This window comes from Dermacentor variabilis, chromosome 10 (assembly GCF_050947875.1).
Source record: "Dermacentor variabilis isolate Ectoservices chromosome 10, ASM5094787v1, whole genome shotgun sequence".
Lineage (NCBI taxonomy): Eukaryota > Metazoa > Arthropoda > Arachnida > Ixodida > Ixodidae > Dermacentor > Dermacentor variabilis.
The window spans coordinates 97,858,372-97,881,475 of record NC_134577.1 but is presented as its reverse complement, the minus strand read 5'-3'; the positions used below and the strand labels follow the sequence as shown (position 1 = coordinate 97,881,475).

The 23,104-nt window shown below is 47.5% G+C and overlaps 1 protein-coding gene across 1 annotated transcript in view; it reads left to right on the top strand.

Moving 5' to 3' along the window:
* Positions 1 to 261: 261 nt before the first annotated feature.
* Positions 262 to 23,104, top strand: part of LOC142560833 (uncharacterized) — a 145,577-nt gene continuing 122,734 nt past the window's right edge. The window contains exons 1-3 of the mRNA XM_075673210.1: positions 262 to 397; positions 6,366 to 6,513; positions 8,959 to 9,253. Of these exons, the coding sequence (XP_075529325.1) occupies positions 6,476 to 6,513; positions 8,959 to 9,253 (333 nt within the window). The 5' untranslated portion in view covers positions 262 to 397; positions 6,366 to 6,475. The remainder of the gene's footprint in view (positions 398 to 6,365; positions 6,514 to 8,958; positions 9,254 to 23,104) is intronic.

The following is a 23,104-nucleotide window of genomic DNA, read 5'->3' as shown; positions in this document are numbered from 1 at the left end:
CGACGCTACTGTTGTGTTGTAAATTGCCATGAACGTGAAGGATGGAATAACAACGTTCAGTTTGACCGATTTCCATCGCGATCGTATGAAGGGGAAAGGCGAGAGCGCTGGAAACGGGCCGTTCAACCTGATGGGTAATCGGATTACTTGCATTCCCTACAACACAGCGGCTCGCATGAGAAAGTGCGACAACTTTGTTCTTCTGTAATTGTGTTGCGTAGCCCTGACGGAGGACCGTGGTAACCAAGCGAAAACTCAAGAATCTGCAGCCGCCACTTCGTTGGTAACATAAAAACGACGTTGCGAACCATTCTGCTTATATGCCATCGATATCTCTGCCTTTTACCAGACGTCCGCTTCCGCTTGACTCAACAAGTGGAACGGAGAGATTTGGCAGGTAAGCTTAACCAAACATTTTGGTTCGTTTATGAATTCAAGATCCTGCTCTGGAGCATCGTTGTATCGCGAGCTCACTTCTACTTTCGGTATTTTGTATGTCCTGCACCGATACAACAAGCACGCTTCGCAATGTGCTGAGCGTTCTCGACTGCGTTTTTCAAATGTGAGCTATAAAGTTGCTGCAGGAGCACTGGATGAGTAATTGCGAAATAACGCACGTGTGTAAAGAAAAAAAATGTTGCGTTTATTTACATTTATGCGTGCGCGCTTGCTGCTCGAAGCGTCTGCAAAAAGTTCAAATTAAGGTACTGAGCGATGCTGTAGCTCCTGCGAGAAAGACAGATGTAGCGCGTAGACACTGAAGGAAGCTTACTTTCGTTATGATCGCACGCTGTTTGCTGCCTTGGAAAACGTTTTCTGTTTGCTGCCCTGGAAAAGGCTATGAAAGGATTTACGCCCTGTAAATAATTGCGAGACAGAACGTTACGATAAAATACATAAAAATATAGGAGATACTTAATAAGTCTTGTGTTCAAGACATATTCAATATGAACCAATTTGAAATGCTTATATTTTTATGCTGATATGCCTATAGACAAACCTGATGCTCTCTGTACTTGCGAGTTGCAGCATGCCGAAATAACACTTGAGACTTTATTTTATATTGTACACGTACTTCGCCCTGCTGAGCTTCCTTTCCGAAGCGTGGATGGGCGGAAGCAGCTTTCCAGGTCCTTGATTTTTAGGAAACCGTGCCTCAACACAAACGAAAGAGAAGGGTCCATTGTGGCCTATGCACCTTCGCTTGCGGACAGCTCTCCTTGCACTACTCAGTTCGCGCCAAGGCTCCGATGGGGGCGCTGGTGACGGGCTTTTTCGCAGCGCCGCCTGGGCAGAGTCTGAGGTCTATACTACTGCTGTTTTAATCAGACCGACATCGCAAGCCTACTTTATCGCTGAAAAGCCATCAAGAGCTTTGAAACGTAGGGTGCGTGCGTGACGTGCCAGTTTCTCGACTGCTTGCGTCTTGAAAGCTGGGGTGTTGGGGCGCTGCGAGATTGCACAATCCCTGGGATTAGGCAGTTTTAGTTACACGTACATAGAGGCTTCACGTACGCAAACATGAAAAGCCTACGTACCTTACGTGCACGCCATCTGAAACGCTTTTAGCTACACGTACGCGATGCACGCCAAGAGGGACCCCGTAGCTCCATCTATCGGGAGATGTGAACACGGCGGCAGCCAATTCAATCCTGTCGCCGTGTTTCGAAGCAAGCCGTCTGCGCGCGCGCGGCCCGCTATCGCTTGTTCGTGATCTTGCGGAACTCCCGCGCGAAGCGGTCTACGTGCGCAAGAAACGCACGCAAAGAATTGAATCTTACGTATGTACGTCCGTGAGACGCGCCCGCGCCCGCTACGTTCTACGCATGCGCACTGCTGACACGTAGGTCTACGTACGCAAAGCCTCTACGTACGTGTAACTAAAACTGTCTATTGTCCCACAATAAATGAACAATCTCGTTTTGTAGCAGCTGACGCTTCGTACAAACTGCGACGTTGTACCGAGTTCATCATCAGTCCAGGTTGAACAGATTTTACCGTTTTATTGCCTGACACAAATGACTTTTTCGTTTTGATATAACCCGCCTAATAAAAGCAAATACACGCTGTATATGATTGTTAAACGCTAACATTTACTGGAGATTACGTCATAATACGCGTTTCTCTCGGCAAATTCCTTTGAGTACCTCTGCAGAACTCAATAATCGGCGGGCGTAAATTCGGGTCAAGAGGTTGCAGGAAGGATGTAATTGTACTGTACACCCTACGTTCGTATTCAAAGTCACCGTCTGGCGGCCTTCGTCACACACTCAACCACTCGATTTACGCAAACACGTGAGGTTTCGCGGAACGCCAAGTAATGCCGGGTGGCCAGGTACAGGCCACCCGCTATTGCTAGGGGTAGCATGTACCAGGCCACATGGTAAAAGAGAGCGGTGAAACATTAGCACAAGTGACCGATAACCGGAGCAGGCAAATTGAGGTACGCGGCGCCCTTGTTCCAGCGCGCACTGGTATCCTAACTGCCACGTGATTCATGTTTCAAGAAGCGGGTCCCTGGCACTCTCGTTTACGACGGTATCGGGAACAACGGCGTTGTGTTCCACAATTTACTACCTCGGATCATCGGTCAGTTGTGCTGATCTTTTTTCAACTACAGCTGTAGATCCGAAATGCTTCGCGTTCCCTGGCTTCGCGGAGTACGCCGTATTTCCGTATCTTTTGTGCAACTAAACTAGGCTTTACAAGTCTGCAGGCTGCCCTGTATCCGTCCTTGACAACCACGCGTCCGAAGCTAAGCCGAATTTTTGAAAGGAAAAATTCTCCTGCACCCCCGTATAGCACAAATGTACGAAGAAACCCCACGCGAATTTCTCAGAATGAAAGCTTTACAGTAAAAGAAAAATTCTTTTTTTTTTGAGCAATCCGCATGAACCCGAATTTTTAGATCCATAAGCATTTATGTACTTACCGAACGAGAAGACCGTCCGTCCGTCCATTAAGACGCTCGCGTTCTATATAGCGCCCGCAGCAGCGAGCAAATTGACCTTCGTACCATAGAGAAAGAAATTTCAACAAGAGCGGACACTCCCATAAAGCCCAGCGGCCGAATTGACCGTAGGACACCAAGCGGATGTTGTTGACTCCTTCCGGTTTCGGTTTTCGGCGCGCGCGTTTTGAACACCAGTTGGTACACGCCGCGCCGGCTCCGCTACTCGGCGCGGCATTAATTTTTTTGTTGTTTTCGCTTCTGCTGAACCTCGCGTTGCCTTGGCGGGGAATCTTTTCATTATTGAGTAGAAATTATTGCGATTGACCTTTACAAGACTGCGCCGAATCTGTCAGGTGCAATTTCATGAAGAAAACGACAGACGTCTTCTGAAATGATGAAATGTTTATTTTGCTCTATATAAATGCCCGTTCCGGGCTTCTTCTGCATTGATCCAAAGTTGTGGGTGGCACCAAGTAAGCAGCAGTCGTTGCCGTACGATGCTCCACCGGATGCCATCAGCTGAAAGAAAGTAAATTAGAAGCATGTATCATTTCGGTATATTGACCTAACAGGAGTATTGCGTGTAGAGGCGAAACGTGCGTAAGTGGTGAATGCGCGGCATTACAGATAAATTCACTTTTACGTACATTTCGCGGCAAAGACTCCTCCCAAACAATGCCATAAAATCTGAACATCCGATTTTCAAGCACCCCTCCTTTCCCGGGCATTATTTGCTGCACTTTAAGTGCACAAATACACGGGTGACTACGCGTTTCCAAAACAACTTGGGCTCAGTCGACACGATGGTACGCCAAGTACACAAAGGTGGCTACAACACAGGCTCAGCCAGACCATGTTACACGCTCGCAGAATGCCTTATAATCGCACTCGTCAAACTTGTGGGTGCAAAGCCTGTTTTCAGTCGCTCAGAATACATAAATGTCATGTTCTTGAGCTCCACCGTGTTACCTTTTACGCGTCCTGCCGGCGCATGCAACACTCCCGCGTTATCCCTCTCGGCAATCGCTCGTCGCGTTTTCGAGAAGCGTGAGAACCGAAATAAGGTATATGTTGTTGCAGGGCTATAAAATGTGTCACGAACTTGTCCCACTAAAATTCAGTACACGCAAAACTAACTCACTATGGCCGGCTTGCTTTTTTGCTAACAGCTTCACAACCCCAGGCGCGGCGAGCAAGCCTCAAGATATCCCAAAAAGTTACCAAATAAATTACAATACTTTTTCGGGTACGAGAATGCGTCACGAACTTCTACTAGTAAGATTCAGTACACGCGAAACTAACTGCGGCACACAGCCGAGCTGCTTTTCGCTAACTGCGTCAATAAGCCGGGCGCGGCAACCGTGCTTCTAAACTACCCCAAATATAACGACGTTAGTTACAATAATGTTGGGTGCCACAGAATGCACGAAAACTTGTCTGTCTTAGGCGCTACGACGTAGTACACGCATGCACACGCGCAAATGCGTCACACGGCCGAGCCGGTTTTCGCTTACTGCGTCAATAAGCCGGGCGCGGCAAGCGTGCCCAAAAACTACCGAAATAAGTTATGGTAATGTTGGGGCTCTTAGAAAGCATCGCAAACATCTCCCAGGACGACGCATTAACTGAAATTAACTGCGCCAGGACGGCGGTGCTGTTTTTCGCTAACTGCGCCACTCGAACTAAGCCTAAATGTGATTAAAATGCGCCGTCAAACTGTCAAACACAATTTCTCACCTTGCCGTAGTCCAGTAGTGCAGTGGTGCCGTGTCGAAATGCAGACAACACGCAAGAGAAGCATAGAGAAGGCCGGGAGCCCAATAAAATGGGCTGTATCCAAAACAGACGGGTCGCCGAGCACGCGAGCTTTGCACGTACGACCGTCCTAGCTCACTCCTGCGGCTTGTCTGGCGCATGACGTATGCACGCGCGTCTGGCGTGCCGCTAGCTTGTTGCTAGGCAACTCAACAAAAAGTTGCGAAGTATAAGTTCATTTACACGCAAAACTTTTTTCACTTTTAGTGGGAAGGAATAAAAAAAATAAAACGTTGTCTGGAAGTTTCTTTCACATTCTTTCTTTCTGATGCTCGCGTCAACTAACGGATGTTGTTGAAACTAGGCGTGACGTGTTTCCTGTTGCCAGTTTTTGAAGAGTGTCCCCTGTTGTTGAATTTCTTTCTCTATGTTCGTACTGTCTCGCGCTTCAAAGTCAAAGAAGCGGTGACAACACAAAGCCGCGCGGAGCTCTCAGCAAACGCCACACTCAGCCACTTTCGCAGATCGCTTTCAACATATTGGTCTGCGTGTCTCTATTGAACAATAAGTAAGCAGCGATAACACAGCACGCGAAGCTATTAGAAGTCGGCGCTATTTGTCGGCATCGCATATCGCTTTTAAGGCATAGTCGGTGCGGCGCTGCCGCCAGCCGGGTACGTTCGGTTCCCGTTCTTAACGGTTCGACGCGGACGGATGAGGCGATAAAGAGCGATAAAGATTATAGTGATCGGAACATAAGTTCATGTCACGTAGCCACCTGCATTACTTTGCTTGCGTCGTGAGTGCTCCTCTTGGCGACGCCCGCACTAGTTCGCGTCGCCGTAATGCCGTATTTTGCACTCGCCGGATCAAGTTTCATAACAACGATAACGCCACTGGGCTGCGTGGAGATCAGCAAGTGGCACAGTGCTTATGCATACTTTTGATAATTCCCACAGGAGTTTCTGCTCGACTTTTTTCTTCTCGAGGCGTATGCAAATGTTCTCTTTCCTGAATCGTTCACCACTTTCGGTATTAACTGATTTTTCTTAGCGAAATGTTGTTCGAGGAATTTGAAAGGCAAATGAGGAGAGGTTACTCTAATTTCACCTCTGCATAAAAGACAGCGATTGATCTTTTGAAGAGCTTCCGCATTAAGTGAGAAATTGCATTAAGTGAGAATGAGCAGCCAATACCAGTACAATTAATGAAGATGGAACCATGCAGACTCGCCGTCAGGAACATTTTTAATAGCAGCAAGCTAGTATGTAGCACTTGGCCCGTGCAGGCATGGTATATTTTGTTGTATCAGATGTAGCAGCGACGTCTCATGCCGAGTAGCTTAGCACCGAGCCATTTCGCTATCAAAGCGCGACAAGAAGCGAGCAAACAAACATCACGCATTCCAAGATCCACCAAGCGCCAATTTAGGCATAACTTACCGAGGAATAAAACAATGAACAACTTTCAAAACATGTTTGTACTCTTCGTCTACACTCCGTTGTGGTTTTGGGCTTTTATGGCCAGAACATTGAGGATCACTTCATACGGCAGCAGTGCTGTCAGTGTTTCTTCTTTCTTCCTGCGCGTTCATATCACGGAAGGCTGCCGCTTCGTCACCAGTCTCAGAGTGGGGAATTGGCACCTCTGCTTTCAGGGCATACAGACAAGACCGAAAACGGAAGCAGCGGTTCCACACTACAGGCCTACTGCAGCAGCAGCGGCGGTGGCGCTGATAACACACAGGCCAGCACAAGCCTCGCAGGCATGGAGGAAGCATCGGGCGTATTGCGAAACGAAGCTAGGTGAAACAAATTTTCGCAACACTTCCTTTTCATAGAGCAACTCATTGAAGTGACTGTGAATTCTCTGTATGGCTAAGTTGTGCTTGCACTGACGAACTTCTGCGAAGGATGGAAGTTCTCACCATTCAAATGCCAAATGTCAGCTGCTGCTCACACTATATGGCACTGGCGTATACTAGAAGCTTTAGCTCAGGATCTACTACCTGGGTACATGGGACAGGAGAAACCAGTTTCCTCGGCAACACCCTCCACCAACATTGGTGAAGCTTGCTGCATTTAAAGAATATGCTGCTTCTGTAATTGGAGCAATGCCATTTTTGACTGATGTCACATACCCAAGAATAAAGTGAGAAACTCAAGGATAACAATTAAATATTTTAACTCGGCAATAAAAGTAATGCAACTATGTTATCAATTGCACCAAATAAGACATGTAAAGTGCACAAAATATGTGCATAACACAGCCCTCTGAAATATGCTATTTCATGAGTAGGCACTTTGGAAATTATTGTTCGCGTGGTAGCAATTTCACGGAAACTGCAAATGGATGTAAAACAAAGTTGTCCACTAAGGATTCTCCATGAGATGCAGCTAATAGAACTTCGATTGTCACATTTTTGGGAAAGTTGAATTTGTAAATTTTATGCATCTGATCTTTTCAAACTTAGCGATGTCAGAATTTTCTCATGAAAAACAAGAAGTGAAAATTATAATTGACACGGTTGCGAACTTAAAATGTTTCAAATAAATAAAATACCTTGATTACAACCCGCACGGAAGGCAACAAAGAATTCTGTTCTTAGACCTAAACGGGTTTTCCGAAAGCAACACTGCCGCTTTCGTGGCCTGTTAATCACTTTCCCCGTTATTTATTTATTTATTTATTTATTTATTTATTTATTTACCTAGCTCTAATTGATTACGTACTCCGCTCACGATACCGGTCAATCTGGCATGATTAGAAACGACGTACATGATAACACCCCATGAGTTGAAGCACACCATAAGATTGCATGACTCATGTTAATCGCAGTAACAAGAATAGATATAGGTAAACAAATAAACAGCACATTACCACAACAATAGCGAACAATATTCATCTAGAGCTTAGCTCAGATATTTCGAATGAGCAACAGACAAGAGAGAAAACATACACTATGCGCCGGCGTCCTTGCTCTGCCAGCCCGGTCTTTTTTTTCTGTATCTATCAAACTGTACAAAAGATGTCGAACCAACAATGACTTCGCCCTTGCGAACTTCATTACCTTCTTAAGAAAAAGGCTGTCGGCCATGGGCAGAAAATAGAGGGGAATTCAGGTTATTTATATTACATGAACGTAGATTGCAATACACGCTGCAGTGTATACTTTCACAAGGACATCAAAAAGCAAACAAAGAGAAACCTCTTCGTCAGCACAATTAATTCATATTGGGTGAACACAAAAGAGAAACCTCTTCGTCAGCACAATTAATTCATATTGGGTGAACACACTGAAGTAATTTACCTATTTGTGCTCGCCGCGTGTGGGAGAATAGATGATCTGCGCCTCGGCTGTTCAATGCTTTTGGCGGGAACGGTTTATTGTTCGAATACGAGTCTAATGTTAATTGACTTGATAAAACGGCTGCAGAAAGGTTTGAACTTTGTTTTCTTCTTATTCGATATGTAGGGATTGAGCTGTGATATATGACGTAGCACCACTTTCAATTATTAGCGCGAAGACCGTAAAGTGGATCGTTGCAATGGCTCCAACCCGCAAAACGCGGGTCTAGCCCAGAGAAAAAATATATGATCATCAGGAATGGCTCATTCCCCGTCGGCAGGCAAAGTTGTAATGGGTCAAAATAAATGCAGAAACGAAACGAAAGAAAGGTAAAACGAAAGTATGAATGAAAAAGGGAACGAGTGATAGAACGAAGAAAACAAGAATAAAGACAGAGAGAATGAAATAACTTTTACGCGTTGTTTTAGGTTCAAGCATGTGTCGTTGCGGTGGTTGACCTACGGCTTTATATGTTTGCTTCACAGTGTGGCTCGTTATGTATTGAAAGAAGTCTGACCCCTCAGATTGCATAGCGTAATTTCACTACCACGTGTGCAGCAAGCTTTCTAATTTCACGCGTTACATAAGTCTAACATGCCGAACGTTTTACCCTTCTTAATACGCAAGGCTTCCTAAAAACGCAGACGTATTTTAGCTGATTAAAAACAATCTTTGTCAATGCCGAATGTCTCACTTTCGAGGGCACATTTCAGGACTTTTGCCTTAATGCTACTTGTGAGCGTCTTAAAGACGCAGCAGCAACTTATTTACCACTCAGGTTCAGCAACACCTTGCCAATAACGTACAATTTCGTTTGTCAAACTCTCAATTGGCAAAATGTGTTTTTGTTCTCCCATAATAAGAGTCGGCATATTGAGCTCCTTTGTCCGTCTTCTTGCAGGAATGCCACTGGAACCGGAGGAAGGAAACCGCAAGAGCTGTGTGGTGTCTGTGGAAATGTTTGGAACATACGGGACGCGTTACACAGACACGCCAACGAACACACCCGCCACACAGCCCATATTTGCAGAGCATGTGATCAATCGTCTTTGAAGAATTCGAAGTTTGTGGAACATTGCCCCAACAATACCGGCAAAAACCGCAAATGCGAAACCTGTGGTGAACTGTTCCACCTGGCTGACCATCTATCTGAACACTACCACCCATCTACAGACGAGGGACTCTACAGATGCGAGGTATGTGATACATTCTTTTGGTGTTTTAATGACCTAGATGTCCATACAAATGAGAGACCCTACAAATTATTCCGGCCGTTTACGTCCATCTAGATGTTCATAAGCGAACGCGCACAGGCGAGAACCCCTACACTTGCTAAAGATGTCATAACTCATTCGTGCGGATGACAGATCTCCGTAAACACCATAACACTGACACAGACGACAAACCCCACACCTGCCATAAATGTAGTAAACCATTCAAGCACAGACATAATCTCAAGCGTCATCTGAACTGGTGTTGTGGAGACGGAACTTTCGTTTGCGAAATATGTAATCTATCCTTTATTGGAAACTTAGGTCTGAGTCATCACCGCGAAAGCATGCATGGGGATAAAACACTGAGCGATATGGTTTCGCAGAGCAAGAAACCCTTCATGGACATCTGTGCCAGAATAATACGTGCTACTTATGTGGAGGAGGATGTAAAACATTATTGATTATACTGAGGGGAAGAGGGGAATAAGCGATAGGGTAGGTGGGAGGGAAGTGGCTGGAGGGTCCCTATTCTAGGACACCAGTGGACCTGGGTACTCCCTCCACCTGCTCCAAGAGGCGCCTTTCGGCCCCCAGCCCCGGCCAGGCAAGGAGGATGTCCCACAGCTCCCTACTGTAGGTAAGCATCTCAGGCGAGTTTGCTTCCTGTGGTCTTTTTGTGCATTCCCACGTCACATGTGGTAGTGACGGCCATGCACCGCACCATGGACAAGTGCCGGCACGTAGGGTGGATTTCATGTGGTGTGCTCTTCCCAAGTGGGGATAGGTGTGTGTTTGTATTTTTCTGCATGGGCGGGCTTCTTGTACCCCCCGTTGCCGACGCGGGGGGGGGGGGGGTGAAGGCGCTCTCTCATGCGGCGTTGGTGTTCGAGGATGTCTCGGGCTGTAAGTGGACTATCTTGGAAAAGGCTGTGGTTCCACGCTCGGTTTGTGAGTTCTCGAGCTAGGGAGCGTGCCCTCTCATTGCCTGTGATGCCGTCGTGTCCTGGACACCATATGATTGGATGTTGCTCTTGGAGTGTGTCGCCTAAGATTCTCAGCGCGATTCATGGCGATCTGTCTTGCATGTACATTCTGGATACTGCTTGAGAGTCGGAGCTAATTAGTGCAGGGTGCCTGGCGCTATCGCTGTGTTTGACTGCTATCGCGACTGCTGAAGCTTCGGCAGTGGCATTACATGTTGTGTTTATTGAGGCCGTTATCTCGGCTGTTTTCCGCTGCGTGTTGCGAATCGCTATATTTGACGTGCCCTCTAGCAGTCCGAGTGGCGTCCATGTATTGCACTTTTTGATTATTCCCAATGGGTTTGTGTTGCTTGGTCGGGCTTGTCTTCACCCTTTGTGGTGTTCGGGATTCATGTTGTTTGGTATCGGTGAGGCTTGTATTTGCTTCCTAATGTGACCTGGTATCTGGTGGATTTGGTCACTGCATTACGATGATTGCAGCGAGTATCTTAGTTCAATCAGTCGTTGTTGTCCGGCTTCTGTAAGACACAGGCTCTCTGTCTGATTTATAAGAACCACTGCCTTGAGCTCTTCAAAGGTGTTGTAAACTCCTGTGTCGTGTAGGGGTTCATTTCCGGTGTTTACCGGTAATCCTAGCGCCATCTTGTACGCACACCGCATGATCTGGGCGACCATCTTAATTTCTCTGCGACTTAAGTTTATATAGGGTAGAGCATATGTTATCCGGCTGATGACAAAATCTTGAACGAGTCGTATCGTTTCGCTTTCGTACAGGCCCCTCCCTTTCTTTGTGATTCTCCCTATCAGTCTTGCTATTTGCTTCTTTGCCGCTTTGAGAGTCGCGATACTGTGATCCGCTCGCCTGGTTCTTTGGATCCAGCTGCCCGAGACACGAATCTTGGTCTTTTCTGGAAGCATGCTGTTCTCTAGTTGGAGGTGTAGGTTTGACCTGTTGCGGTTGTTTCGTCCATTGATTCTGATCCATTCGTACTTTTCTGGTGCACAGGCCGTGTCGTGTTCTACCACGAACTGATGGACGGTGTGGATGGCTTCTTGTAGGGTGATTTCGTTGTGGCCTAACAATCCTTCGTGAATCCATAAGGCGATATCATCCGCATAGAGCGCAAATTTTATGTCTTGGATTTTATGCAACCTTGTCAAATTGTCCATGCCAATGTTAAGCAATAAGGGCGAGAGTATGGATCCCTGTGGAGTTCCTTTCTTGGCGAGGCTGAGCTTGGGTGATCGTATATCTTCTAAACCTTTCGTGGCAGTCCTACCAGTTAAGATGGATTTGACGTAGTCGGAATTTTTTTTTCCGCATCCTATTTCTTCTAGTTCCTCCATGATGAGCTTATTGGACATAGTGTCGAATGCGCTCTTTAGGTCCAACGCTACTACTACGTTTTCTTCTCCAGTCACTACGTTGTTTATTACTTCGTCTCGAATCCTGAGGAAAACATCCTGTGTTGAAAGATATTTGGAAGCCGTTCATGTACACCGATAGGACGTTGTGACTTTAGATATAATTGGTTAACCTGGTGAGAGACATGACGTAACTGAGGTTGGCCTGAATTTCTGAATCGTTTTCTATTTTCCCGGTTTAGGAATTAGGACTATGGTGTGATTCACTTGATGAGTCGGTTAAAATAATACACCCCTCGTTACGCATAGGGGTGGGCAGCGATTGTATTCCGACTATTGCGCAAGTTAGTTAATTTGCCCGCGGCTTTTGCGCAACGAAGTGAAAGTGAAGCCGTGTAGAGAAACGACGCTGATATTCTTTCACAGGAGCAAGCAACTAACTAAACGCATCGTGTGCAGAGACCGGCTTTTCTTTATAATTAACACGGCTGAGTAAAATTCTGGTTTCTAGCAATTAGTAGACGAGGCATTGTCGCCAGAAATATGTATCGTGCTTCATTGTCGAAGTACAGTGCAGGTCCTGGACAGCGCTATCTATTTGCAGAACTGTGTTGTCGTCTAACGAAGCCTTAGAAAAATAATTTCAAGAGAAACCCTAATGGGCTGCAAGTATGTGTTTTGTGTAACTAGAAGGCTGAAATGTCCACTCACTCGCCGTGTTTGCTCAGTTGATATGCTGTTCGGCTGCTGAGCTCGAGGTCACGGGATCGAATCCCGGCCACGGCGGCCGCATTTCGATGGAGGCGAAAACACCCATGTACTTCGGTGCGCGTTAAAGAACACCAGGTGGTCGAAATTTCCGGAGTCCACCACTATGGCGTGCCTCATAATGAGAGCGTTTTGGCACGTAAAACCCAATAATTTATTAAATGTCCAATCAAGATTCTTGACACCTCGTTTGGTTAGAGAAGTGCTTTGTACAAGCGTTTTAACAGTACTACTGAACACGTTTAAATTTCGAATCCTTTAAGTGATTCTGCGGTGTGATTAGAAGAAAACACTTGACATTAGCGACCATTTAAGAAGTAAGAACTGTTCTTTATTGTCAACTGAAAAGTAATCTCTGCCATTAATTGAGGTTCGTCAGCGCTGTTGGCTTCGACAGACAATAGTTGTAGGGGCTGTTAAGAAAATATATTGCCACATTGTATGCATAGGGATATTTATTTGGTTTATTTTTGTTCAATGCATTTCCTATTCTGGTTCTGTGCTTGGCTCTTGTGTTCTTACCGAAGATCTTTGTTCTGTACCATAAACTAAGCTGATGACACTAGTGAGATTACTAAATTCAAATGGTTTGGAGCTTCACTATCTGATATGTTCTCCTTACAGAGAATATTTAGTTATTCTTGTGTTATTGTGGTGAAACCTCTGTCAGTCTTTAAGGGCAGTTTTTATCCCCTACAAAGTTGCATGTTTTGACTCGGCCTCCTCGCTAGTTAAAGCTGTAAAATCATCTTAGTCTCTTGCGACAAACGCATCTTTGGCCATGCTAGCATGAACGAACGCTGTTGGTGCGCAGCGACGCATTGACGGAACGCCCAGCGAAGCATAGACGGAGCGCGCGCAGTGATAACGTTTCTGGGCTGAACTTCTTGCGTAGCTTGCACAGCGTTGACTGCTCTGTATGGAACCGAGTACAGTAAACACCTAATTATTGAAGTCGCTTAATTATTGAATAACGCAGTTGATTGCTCGTGGAAGCAATATTGTCGAACTTGCCACGGGTTGGTGGTCTTTATTAAATTTCGTACAGCTAAAAAAAAAAACGCGCTATATAATATTTGAAAAGCTACATTGGAAAAGTAAAAGGTAAATCGAAACCAAAGCTTCAGTTTTCATTTTCTGCCCGCTGGAGGGAACCTCAGGAAGCAAGTCCTATGAGACTTCAAATTATTATATCCCGGATCACGCTATGGAACCGCTGCCAACAAAACGCGGGACGACAGGTACGTGTCATTACACCAGTCGACCACTGATTCCAACGTTTCAGCACAGATACGCTTGGGTTTGTGAAGCTAGCACGTGTATTTTCACGACTGTGTTTCAAAAATCGAGTATAGGAACCATGCTACGGCATGCGTGAAGAGTCGTAACAGGCATCAGTCGAAAGCTGGGTCGTGGGACTACATGCAATGTACAGGCTATTACGATATGCGTCGTAGTTTCATCACAGGGACGTTTTTCTCTTGTAAATCGAGTACAAATTTAGTCGCTTCTACAGGCTTCCATTGCTGAAGCCTTAAGCAATCTGGTCACAAAATTGTCGCTTTCCACAGCATAACCACGGCATATGCCTTATGTGGGTTTTTTTTTCGTGAACCACTCTGTCACCTGACTTTTACAATATTTCGTGAACCACTCTGTCACCTGACTTTTACAATAATCGACCTGCAGCTTTACTTATTGGTTTAAAACCCGCTCGTGATTTTGAAAACTTGCTAGCTTCACGCCGTGGCTGCTTTGGTGCCTGGTTGTACGTGTCCAGACAAGCAGGAAACGACCCGGTAAATTGTGAGCATTATATTCGCCTTCATCGTCTTCATCTGTTTACATTGTAGATAAATTATGATGGCCAAGCCTTTCTCTTCAGCGCGGGACCCTGCTGAATTAAGCGTCCAGGTGCAACAGCTGCCTCGCAAGCAGCTGGTGTTTCAAGTCTAAGCAAGATCAGTAAGGTAGAAGGTGGTGTTTCTAAGTTGTTGAAATTTATCCCACTGGTTGCTTAGACTCACTGACTCAGTCATAATTTTCCTGCCAATCTTCAAAATTGTCCCAGCGGGGGCCAGCGGACATGGTAGGTCGCACTTCCGAGCGCTGACAGTGCATGAGGGTGTGGTCGGGTGGGCAGAGACGATGACGCGGGAGGCTGCTGGTGGTTCTTAGCCTTAGTGGTGGAAAGGCAGAAATAATAGTAGTTTTATTGGCTGTGTAAATTTGTACTAATTCGCTTAGTAAATAAATTAAGAAGCTTGCTGTCACGTATGCATAAACCGACACGAACACATTTCATTCGATGACGGCGAAAAGTCGCTGTCAAATCTCTGAAGTGCGGACACACAGCAGCAGCAGGGAGTCGCTCCTTGCTGCTATTCGCTTCAACGCAAAGTGGCGAAAACTCAGCGCACACAAAGCTATCAGCCTTCGGCGCACTCTGTCCGCTTCGCAGATCGCTTTTGTGATAGGTTCTTGCAGCCCTTTCTCTCTCCCCTTCCCCGGTGCCTTGCGCGCGGCGGAAGACGGTGCGCTTCGTCCCTCCTCCTCTCTTGCGTGCGCAAGATTGACTGCGACTGCCGGCTCACCCTCGATAGATTTGACTCGCACATGCAGCATACGGTGCGGCGCGCGGCGATGATGTTATCGGCCTTGGAATTTTTATCGAACGTCTTATAAAATGTGCCTGGAGTGTCATGTACTGCTATCAAAATACTTCTGGAATACTTCTGACCGGTATTTGAACCATGGACCGCTCCGTGGCAGCTGTGTAAGCTGTGTAAGCCAAATTGCATTCATGGGAGTGAAAGTTGCTCTGACAACAGTTTGCATCCCACCCGGTTCAAGCCAAATGATATTGAGAGGTCTCTCTCAATTTTTTTATTTCCCTACAGTCCTACAGTAAGGCGTAGGCATCTTTTGGCGAGTACTCCAGGAAAATTTGTCCAACGATGCTTTTAGCTGCAAAATGAATGCATAATTGGTCAATATGACGCACGTAATCGTTATAATACTGTAGTAGTAGATGAATGACAGGGTTACCAAAAAAAACCTGGTTACGTCGCCCTCTTTGCGTCAAGGTCTTTACAATAAACAGAAAATAAAGAAAGGAAACTTAAAAATGGTTGTGGTGGGGCTAACAGCAAAAGGTTGCGATGGCGTTTCGGCTCAGTAGATGCAATTTATCTGCAAAGTAAATACATAAATCATCAATTTAATATATGTAATTGTTATAATAGTCCAATGGTACATGATTGGTAAGAATGGGTAGACATGCAGAGGGTAACTAAATAAGCAAGGAAAAGCCAAGTAGCAGACAAGCCAAAAAATTCTGACTCAATAGTATGCCATTCTCATAATTTCTGTAGGATATTCTATCACATGTATTTGCACTGTTTCGAGCGTAGCACTACATATATAGCCGGATGTAACTTCTGGTGCGCTAAAGTTTAATTTGGCATAGCAGTCCATGAGTTCCTCGTTGCTGGTTTTGTATCGCCTCGAGAGATTTCGCTATTGAACCTTGCTGTTCTGCATTCACGAATATGACAAACAGTTCACTGCCCTTTATCGTTTAGTTTTGTTTCTCTTACAGAGAAATAACCGCCGCTTAGCTTAGTAGTTAAATGAGAGTTGTTTATGAACCCAGTGAAAGTCCTGTTGCTTAAGAGGAAGATGACCAGCATGGCAGTATTAAACCTTGGCTCCATCAGCACTCGTTCTAAAGTTCGTGATATTCATGAATAGCAGAAGAAACGAAGGCAATGACGACATATTGTCCGTGTTATTCACTACCCAGTGAAATATTTCATAATTCCAGGTTGAAATTGCCTCGATATTCCGCACAGGGCAATGGGTGCACACAGCAGATTAACTGGAACGGCAGCACCTGGTCCATCTCCAAGGCATCAGCGTAGCGTTGATGGTGAGCCCGCTTCAGTTGTTCGCGTGTGCAGCCACCCTCCATGGTGGCGTAGCGGCTATGGCTTTGCGCTGCTAAGCCCGAGGGTGCGGGATCAAATGTCAGCCACGGTCCCTGCTTTTCGATGGAGGCTTAATAGTGAAACGGCCGTGTAATGTGCATTGGGTGCAATTTAATGAACTCCAGGTGGTCAAAATTAATCCGGACTTCCCCAGTATGATGCGTTCCATGTTCATATGTTCCATGTTCAAAAATCCGAGATAAAACCAATAAAGGATGTGTAGCGAAGAGATTGTAGAAGAGACGCTAGTGGGTTCAGCGCTACTGGCTCTAAACGCTAGTGGGTCGAGCGCTCCTGCTCAGCAACGGCTCTCGTGCTTGGAAGCTGTGACTGCCCTGCCCGTCGACGTTGCGCTGCTCCCGAGCTCTGCCAAATAAACACCTTTAGAATTGGTGGAGGTGTGAAAGTAGTGCGCCATCGCACTACTTTCTCCATCAGGCCGCTTTTACACTCGAAAACGTCTGCTGCTGCCTTTTGCGACTGTGAACGTCAAACAGGGCTCCAGAGCTATTTTTGTCTATAACCCCTTCTCATACCCTGTGATGCTGCTTCAAGGCGAATGTCTTGGCCACGTGGAAGTGATCGACGCCGTACAAATTACGGATGTTCCCGAAGGCACGTCCTGCGCCTGTTAAAACACGCTCGGTTCTCTCGCGACGTCCGACCCTTTGCCCACAGGTGGGTTCGATTCATCTATTGCCGATGGCCTCACCCCACCTCAGCGTTCGCAGCTTCTGCGCATCTTAGAAGAATTTCGTTCTTCTTTTGATGTCGAGCAACCTTCCTTGGGCCGGGCGTCTGCTGTCACGCACCATATTGACACTGGCTCCCAACCGTCATTGCGGCAACGACCATATCGCGTCTCGGCCACGGAACGTCGTGTGATTAATGAGCAAGTGGACGATATGCTTCGCCGCGAAGTGATCCGACCCTCGAACAGTCCATGGGCATCCCCTGTCGTCCTTGTTACGAAAAAAGACGGCTCGGTACGGTTCTGTGTAGACTATCGCCACCTGAACAAGATCACTCGCAAAGATGTATACCCGCTGCCGCGAATTGATGACGCCATCGATAGCCTACAAGGAGCAGAATTCTTTTCATCTCTAGATTTACGCTCCGGCTATTGGCAAGTACCCATGGCTGACGTCGATAGGCCGAAGACAGCCTTTGTCACACCCGACGGCTTATACGAATTTAACGTCATGCCGTTTGGACTTTGTAATGCGCCAGCAACTTTTGAACGCATGATGGACACAGTCCTCCGCGGTTTGAAGTGGCACACGTGCTTATGTTATCTCGACGACGTTGTTGTTTTTGCCTCTGACTTCACCACGCACCTTCAACGCCTACGGCATGTTTTGACTTGCTTAGCGAACGCTGGCCTTCAACTGAACCTAAAGAAGTGCCGATTTGCAGCGCGGCAGCTCATGATACTAGGTTATGTCGTCTCGAAGGATGGAATCCTCCCCGATCGAGCCAAACTTCGTGCCGTTGCGGAATTTCCTAAACCGACGTCCGTCAAAGAACTGCGCAGTTTTGTAGGTTTGTGTTCCTACTTCAAGCGCTTCATTCGCAATTTCGCCGCCGTCATATCACCCCTGACGAAGCTCCTTGGCAGCAACGGACCTCTCTATTCGTGGTCGTCCGAGTGCGACGAGGCGTTCACTAAGCTCCGTCGTTTGCTGACGTCTCCTCCCATTTTGCGCCACTACGATCCAACGGCACCTATTGAGGTACACACAGATGCCAGCGGTGTTGGCCTCGGCGCTGTCTTAGCACAGCGCAAAGAACGGTTTCCTGAATATGTTGTGGCATATGCCAGCCGTATGCTTACTAAAGCCGAGACCAATTACACCGTCACGGAAAAAGAATGTCTGGCGATCATCTGGGCGCTTACCAAGTTCCGGCCCTATTTGTATGGTCGCCAATTTGATGTCGTCACGGACCACCATGCACTATGCTGGCTGTCGTCATTGAAGGATCCCTCAGGCCGTCTCGCCCGCTGGGCGCTTCGCTTACAGGATTACGATATCCGCGTACTGTACCGCAACGGACGCCAGCATGCTGACGCTGACGCCCTCTCACGTTCTCCCTTGCCAGACGACCATGCCTGCTGCGCAATATCCCAGCTTGACGTCTCTTCCGTCGACATTGGGACCATCGCTTTTGAGCAGCGCAAGGACCCCTGGATTGCCTCCATCATAGACTGCCTTGCTGATCCGTCATCGCAGCCAACGACTCGTGCACTGCGCCGTCAAGCTCGCCATTTCGCCATTCGCGACGACCTGCTTCATCGACGCAATTACACCTCTGACGGCCGCCAGTGGTTATTAGTTGTACCTCGAACCCTGCGTTCTGAAATCTGCGCATCGTTCCACTCTGATCCACAGTGTGCGCATTCGGGACTTTTCAAATCCTACCAGCGCCTCCGACGACGCTACTACTGGCGAGGAATGTACAACTACATTCAAAAGTTTGTTCGTTCATGCCCCGACTGCCAGCGCCGAAAATCTCCACCCCACCTCTCGCCAGCTGGCCTGCAGCCTCTACCCTGCCCTACCCAACCGTTCGGGCGCGTTGGCATCGATTTGTATGGACCACTTCCCCTGACGTCGGCTGGTAACCGCTGGGCCATTGTGGCAGTAGATCACCTTACCCGATACGCTGAAACCGCCGCTCTCCCAGCAGCTACAGCGCGCGATGTTGCATCATTCCTGCTTCGCCGATTCATCCTGCGGCATGGTCCACCCCAAGAATTGCTCAGCGATCGCGGACGCGTCTTCCTGTCGGAGGTAGTTGAAGCGATTCTCAAAGAGTGCCACGTTGTTTATCGTACGACTACGGCGTACCACCCTCAAACGAATGGCCTCACAGAACGCTTCAACCGTACGCTCGGCGACATGCTTTCAATGTACGTTGCCTCCGACCACACGAACTGGGACGCCATTCTGCCATTCGTCACCTACGCGTATAATACCGCTACGCAGAGCACCACTGGATTTTCCCCCTATTTCTTGCTGTATGGTCGACACCCTTCGCACACCATCGACACCATTCTTCCGTACCGGCCGGATGCATCCGAGTACGTCCCTATTTCTGACACGGTCCGACATGCCGAAGAGTGCCGCGACCTCGCACGGGCCTTTACTTCCGATGATCAACAGCGCCGGAGCAGCACTCGCGGTGACGCCACTGCCACGGTCACCTTCGATCCGGGAGCGCTCGTGTGGCTCTCAGTTTCTTTAACTGCCCCTGGCCTCTCATCAAAACTGGTCCCTAAGTATGAAGGCCCTTATCGTGTTCTCGAACGCGCATCTCCTGTAAACTATGTCATCGAACCAGTTGAGCCATCTGAAGACATGCGCCGCCGTGGACGAGACATTGTCCATGTCGACCGTTTAAAGCCTTACTACGACCCGCTCATAGTGACGAGCTCTTAGGTCGCCGGACGGCTCCCTTCTCGCTCCCGGGGGGTGGTTGTAGCGAAGAGATTGTAGAAGAGACGCTAGAGGGTTCAGCGCTACTGGCTCTAAACGCTAGTGGGTCGAGCGCTCCTGCTCAGCAACGGCTCTCGTGCTTGGAAGCTGTGACTGCCCTGCCCGTCGACGTTGCGCTGCTCCCGAGCTCTGCCAAATAAACACCTTTAGAGATGCCACAATTTGTATATTACTAATTGGCATGCAGCCGTTTCATCATCCGTCAAATGAAATGTAGAAACATACATGTGTCGGAGCGTCAAAGCACGTTTACGCGAATATGAACGCACCGCTATATATCCTCCCAGTTTTCGACAGAAACCAATACAGGGCGAGGATCCTATGGGGATTTAGGGGCCAGTGCCTAGAATTTGGACTACATAAAATAAGGGAATAGTCATCGCATGCTAACAAGAAATGACCGTACGATTCTACACGAACTTTGTTGTTCTTAAGGAAGCGTCTAGAAATAGTAACATTGAAGAGATAATGTAGAAAATGGGCCCTAATTATTGTGCTAAGGCAGTTAATCTACCTGTGTTTTTAATCGCGCTCAACTTGTGAGCTTGCAAACTAAACTCCAAATTTCAGCTTGTATCATTCATGGTCAGGGAAACAGTAGTATATATAAAAAAACCTCTAGGTTTTTAATGAATATTCTGATTATTCGTCAACTGCACGGGCACCAGGAAAACAAATCTATTGTGCAGCTGACGTGCACCACGTTAGCTCATGAATAATATTTGAAAACACGCCTGCTTTAAAACGTCCCTGCGCCTGTGGTGACACTGCTTCCTGCAGCGTGATCACACGCTCGTGCTCCAGGAAGCAGAGGATGCGGAGCTCTCTGCTGAAATGGCGGCACGCCACATACAACAGATGGGAGAAGCACCATTCAGAGACACCGTCCCAGTACGAACAAAGAAAGAGTTGAAGTTCTCGAGAATGCCACAGCCAGGCCGGATGGCGGAGCTGAACAAACAGGTACCAATCGGCTGCCTTCGCTTCGGAAGCGACGCCCACAAGACCGCAAAAAGCAGGTTCCACCACGTTGAGTGTTTGTCTTGTCGGGGGAGGGACACCTAGCTTCCATGTGAAATTCCAAGTCACGTCAAGAAAGCGTAGCTCCTTGTTAGGAACCGTCCTAGGACAGCGAGGACTACGGACAGTTCCTGTTACACCTCCGTCAGTCGCCGACAGGACTGGTCTGGCCGATATGGTGAGTGCTACAGTGGAAAGGGGTTCCCGTGAAGATTCAAGTGGATACAGGGTCACCAGTGTCAATAGTGACATGGCGAACTTTGGCCCAGCACCGCCGCCGTTAGGCTATGCTCGACAAGTCGTTGTTTCAACTAAGTTGCTTCCTCGGGAGACTACCGGTGAAAGGACAGCTGAAAGTTACTGTCACCTATGATTGGAAAACCGCCAACGCGACCCTAGCGGTGCTCAGGTGATCAGCCCCAAACTTGTGCCGGCGAGACATAATTTAAGCATTTCAGCTGACCGAAGGCTCAGTGCTTAACGTGGACGCTAACGTCGGTAAGCCGCCAGCTGCTGACGAAATTAACATTGCTGCTACACTGATGGCGGAATATGCCGATCGGTTTCGCCAAGGCTAGACTTAATCAGCGGGTCTCAGGTTCATATACAATTGCGCGAAGGAACCGTACTGTGATTCTTGAGGCGCTTTCTGTACCACACGCTCTACAGGAGCCTGTAACTGCAGAAATCATAAGGTTCGTTGACACGGGCACACTTACACCAGTCACCAGCGCCGAGTAGGAGGCTCCACTCGTTCCCGTCGTCAAGAAGGACGGCTCCATCCGCTTGCGTGGCGATTTAGAACGACAGTCAACACAGCATGCCACACGGAACAATATCCGCTGCCAGAGATAATGCATATATTTGCGAAGCTCAGCGGAGGGGAAATATTCACTAGAATAGATTTGAAAGATACATACGAGCAGCTACAAATAGCCGACGCCACAAAGAAGCTGGTGGTGGTGCACACGCCAAAAAGGTTGCATCGCTTCAACCGGCTGCCGCTTGGGGTTGCGTCAGCACCGGCTCTTTTTCACAAGGGAATGGAAGCAATAGTGCAAGGCCTACCGGGTCTACAAGTATACTTGAACGACTTGGCAAAGAAAAAAGGAAATTGTGACACGTTACGCAAGGTATTCCAGTGGTCCAGAAAAGCCCGTTGTGAACTTCACCCGCTCAAATGCAGATTTCGTCAGCCGGATATGGAATCCGGTGGTCATCGCATTAGCGCAAAATCCCGGAGGCCGAAGATGGAAAACATCGACGCGCTTTTACGAATGCCTCGACCTACGTGCGTAACATAACTTCGCCCACTACTAGGCGCGTTTACGTATCGAACACATTCGTGCGGAACTTGGCTACAGTACATGCGCCGCTACACGTGTTATTAAAATAGAACATGCCTTGGCAATGGGAAGCTAAGCATTAGGATACATCTGAGGCAGTGAAGTGAATAATAAAGGAGGCGCAGGTTTTTACCCACTATGACTCAACAAAACTACTCACATTGGAAACGGACGCATCCTCATGCGATGTCGGGGCAGTCTTGTACCACAGAGTGGACGGCGTAAACCAACTAATCTCTCAGCAGCGGGGCGAAATTATGCTCGGGGGCGGGAGGGGGAGGGGCGTGGAACCGGCAGTGCTATGAAGCACCGCTCACGCACGTTCTGCTTCTCGTGCAGGTTGCATGTAGTTCCAGAGCGCTTTCAACAGGCCAGGAATTAATACCGTGTAAAACATTTGCCTTTCTTATCCTGCCGGTTCCAACCCGTATCCTGCATAACTGCGTATGTATGCACTCCGACGCCAGAAACCGCTCATGGCGTCGAATTTCGTTGTTCCGTCGTTATGCCTCTTCTTTCTTATTGTTAATACTCTGTGGGGATGGTGAAATGAGTCCCGGCCCTAGCACTGATGCGACTCTACCAAAAATTTTGGATCAGCAAAACGTGATTGTTCGAAAGCTGAATACTATTGAGGCGACTAAGGCGGTACTACAGGCAGCTGTAAATGATTAGAGTTCCCGTGTGTCATCAATTGAAGCAAAAATGTTTGTATTGACGAACTTATAACGCTCCAATATGGAGTGTACCGCCCACAATGACGCACAGCACGGGGCGATACAGTTGCTCCAAAATAATATTGATGATCTTGAAAATCGTAGTAGGCAGCGGAACCTCGAGTTCTACGGCATACTTGATGCACATG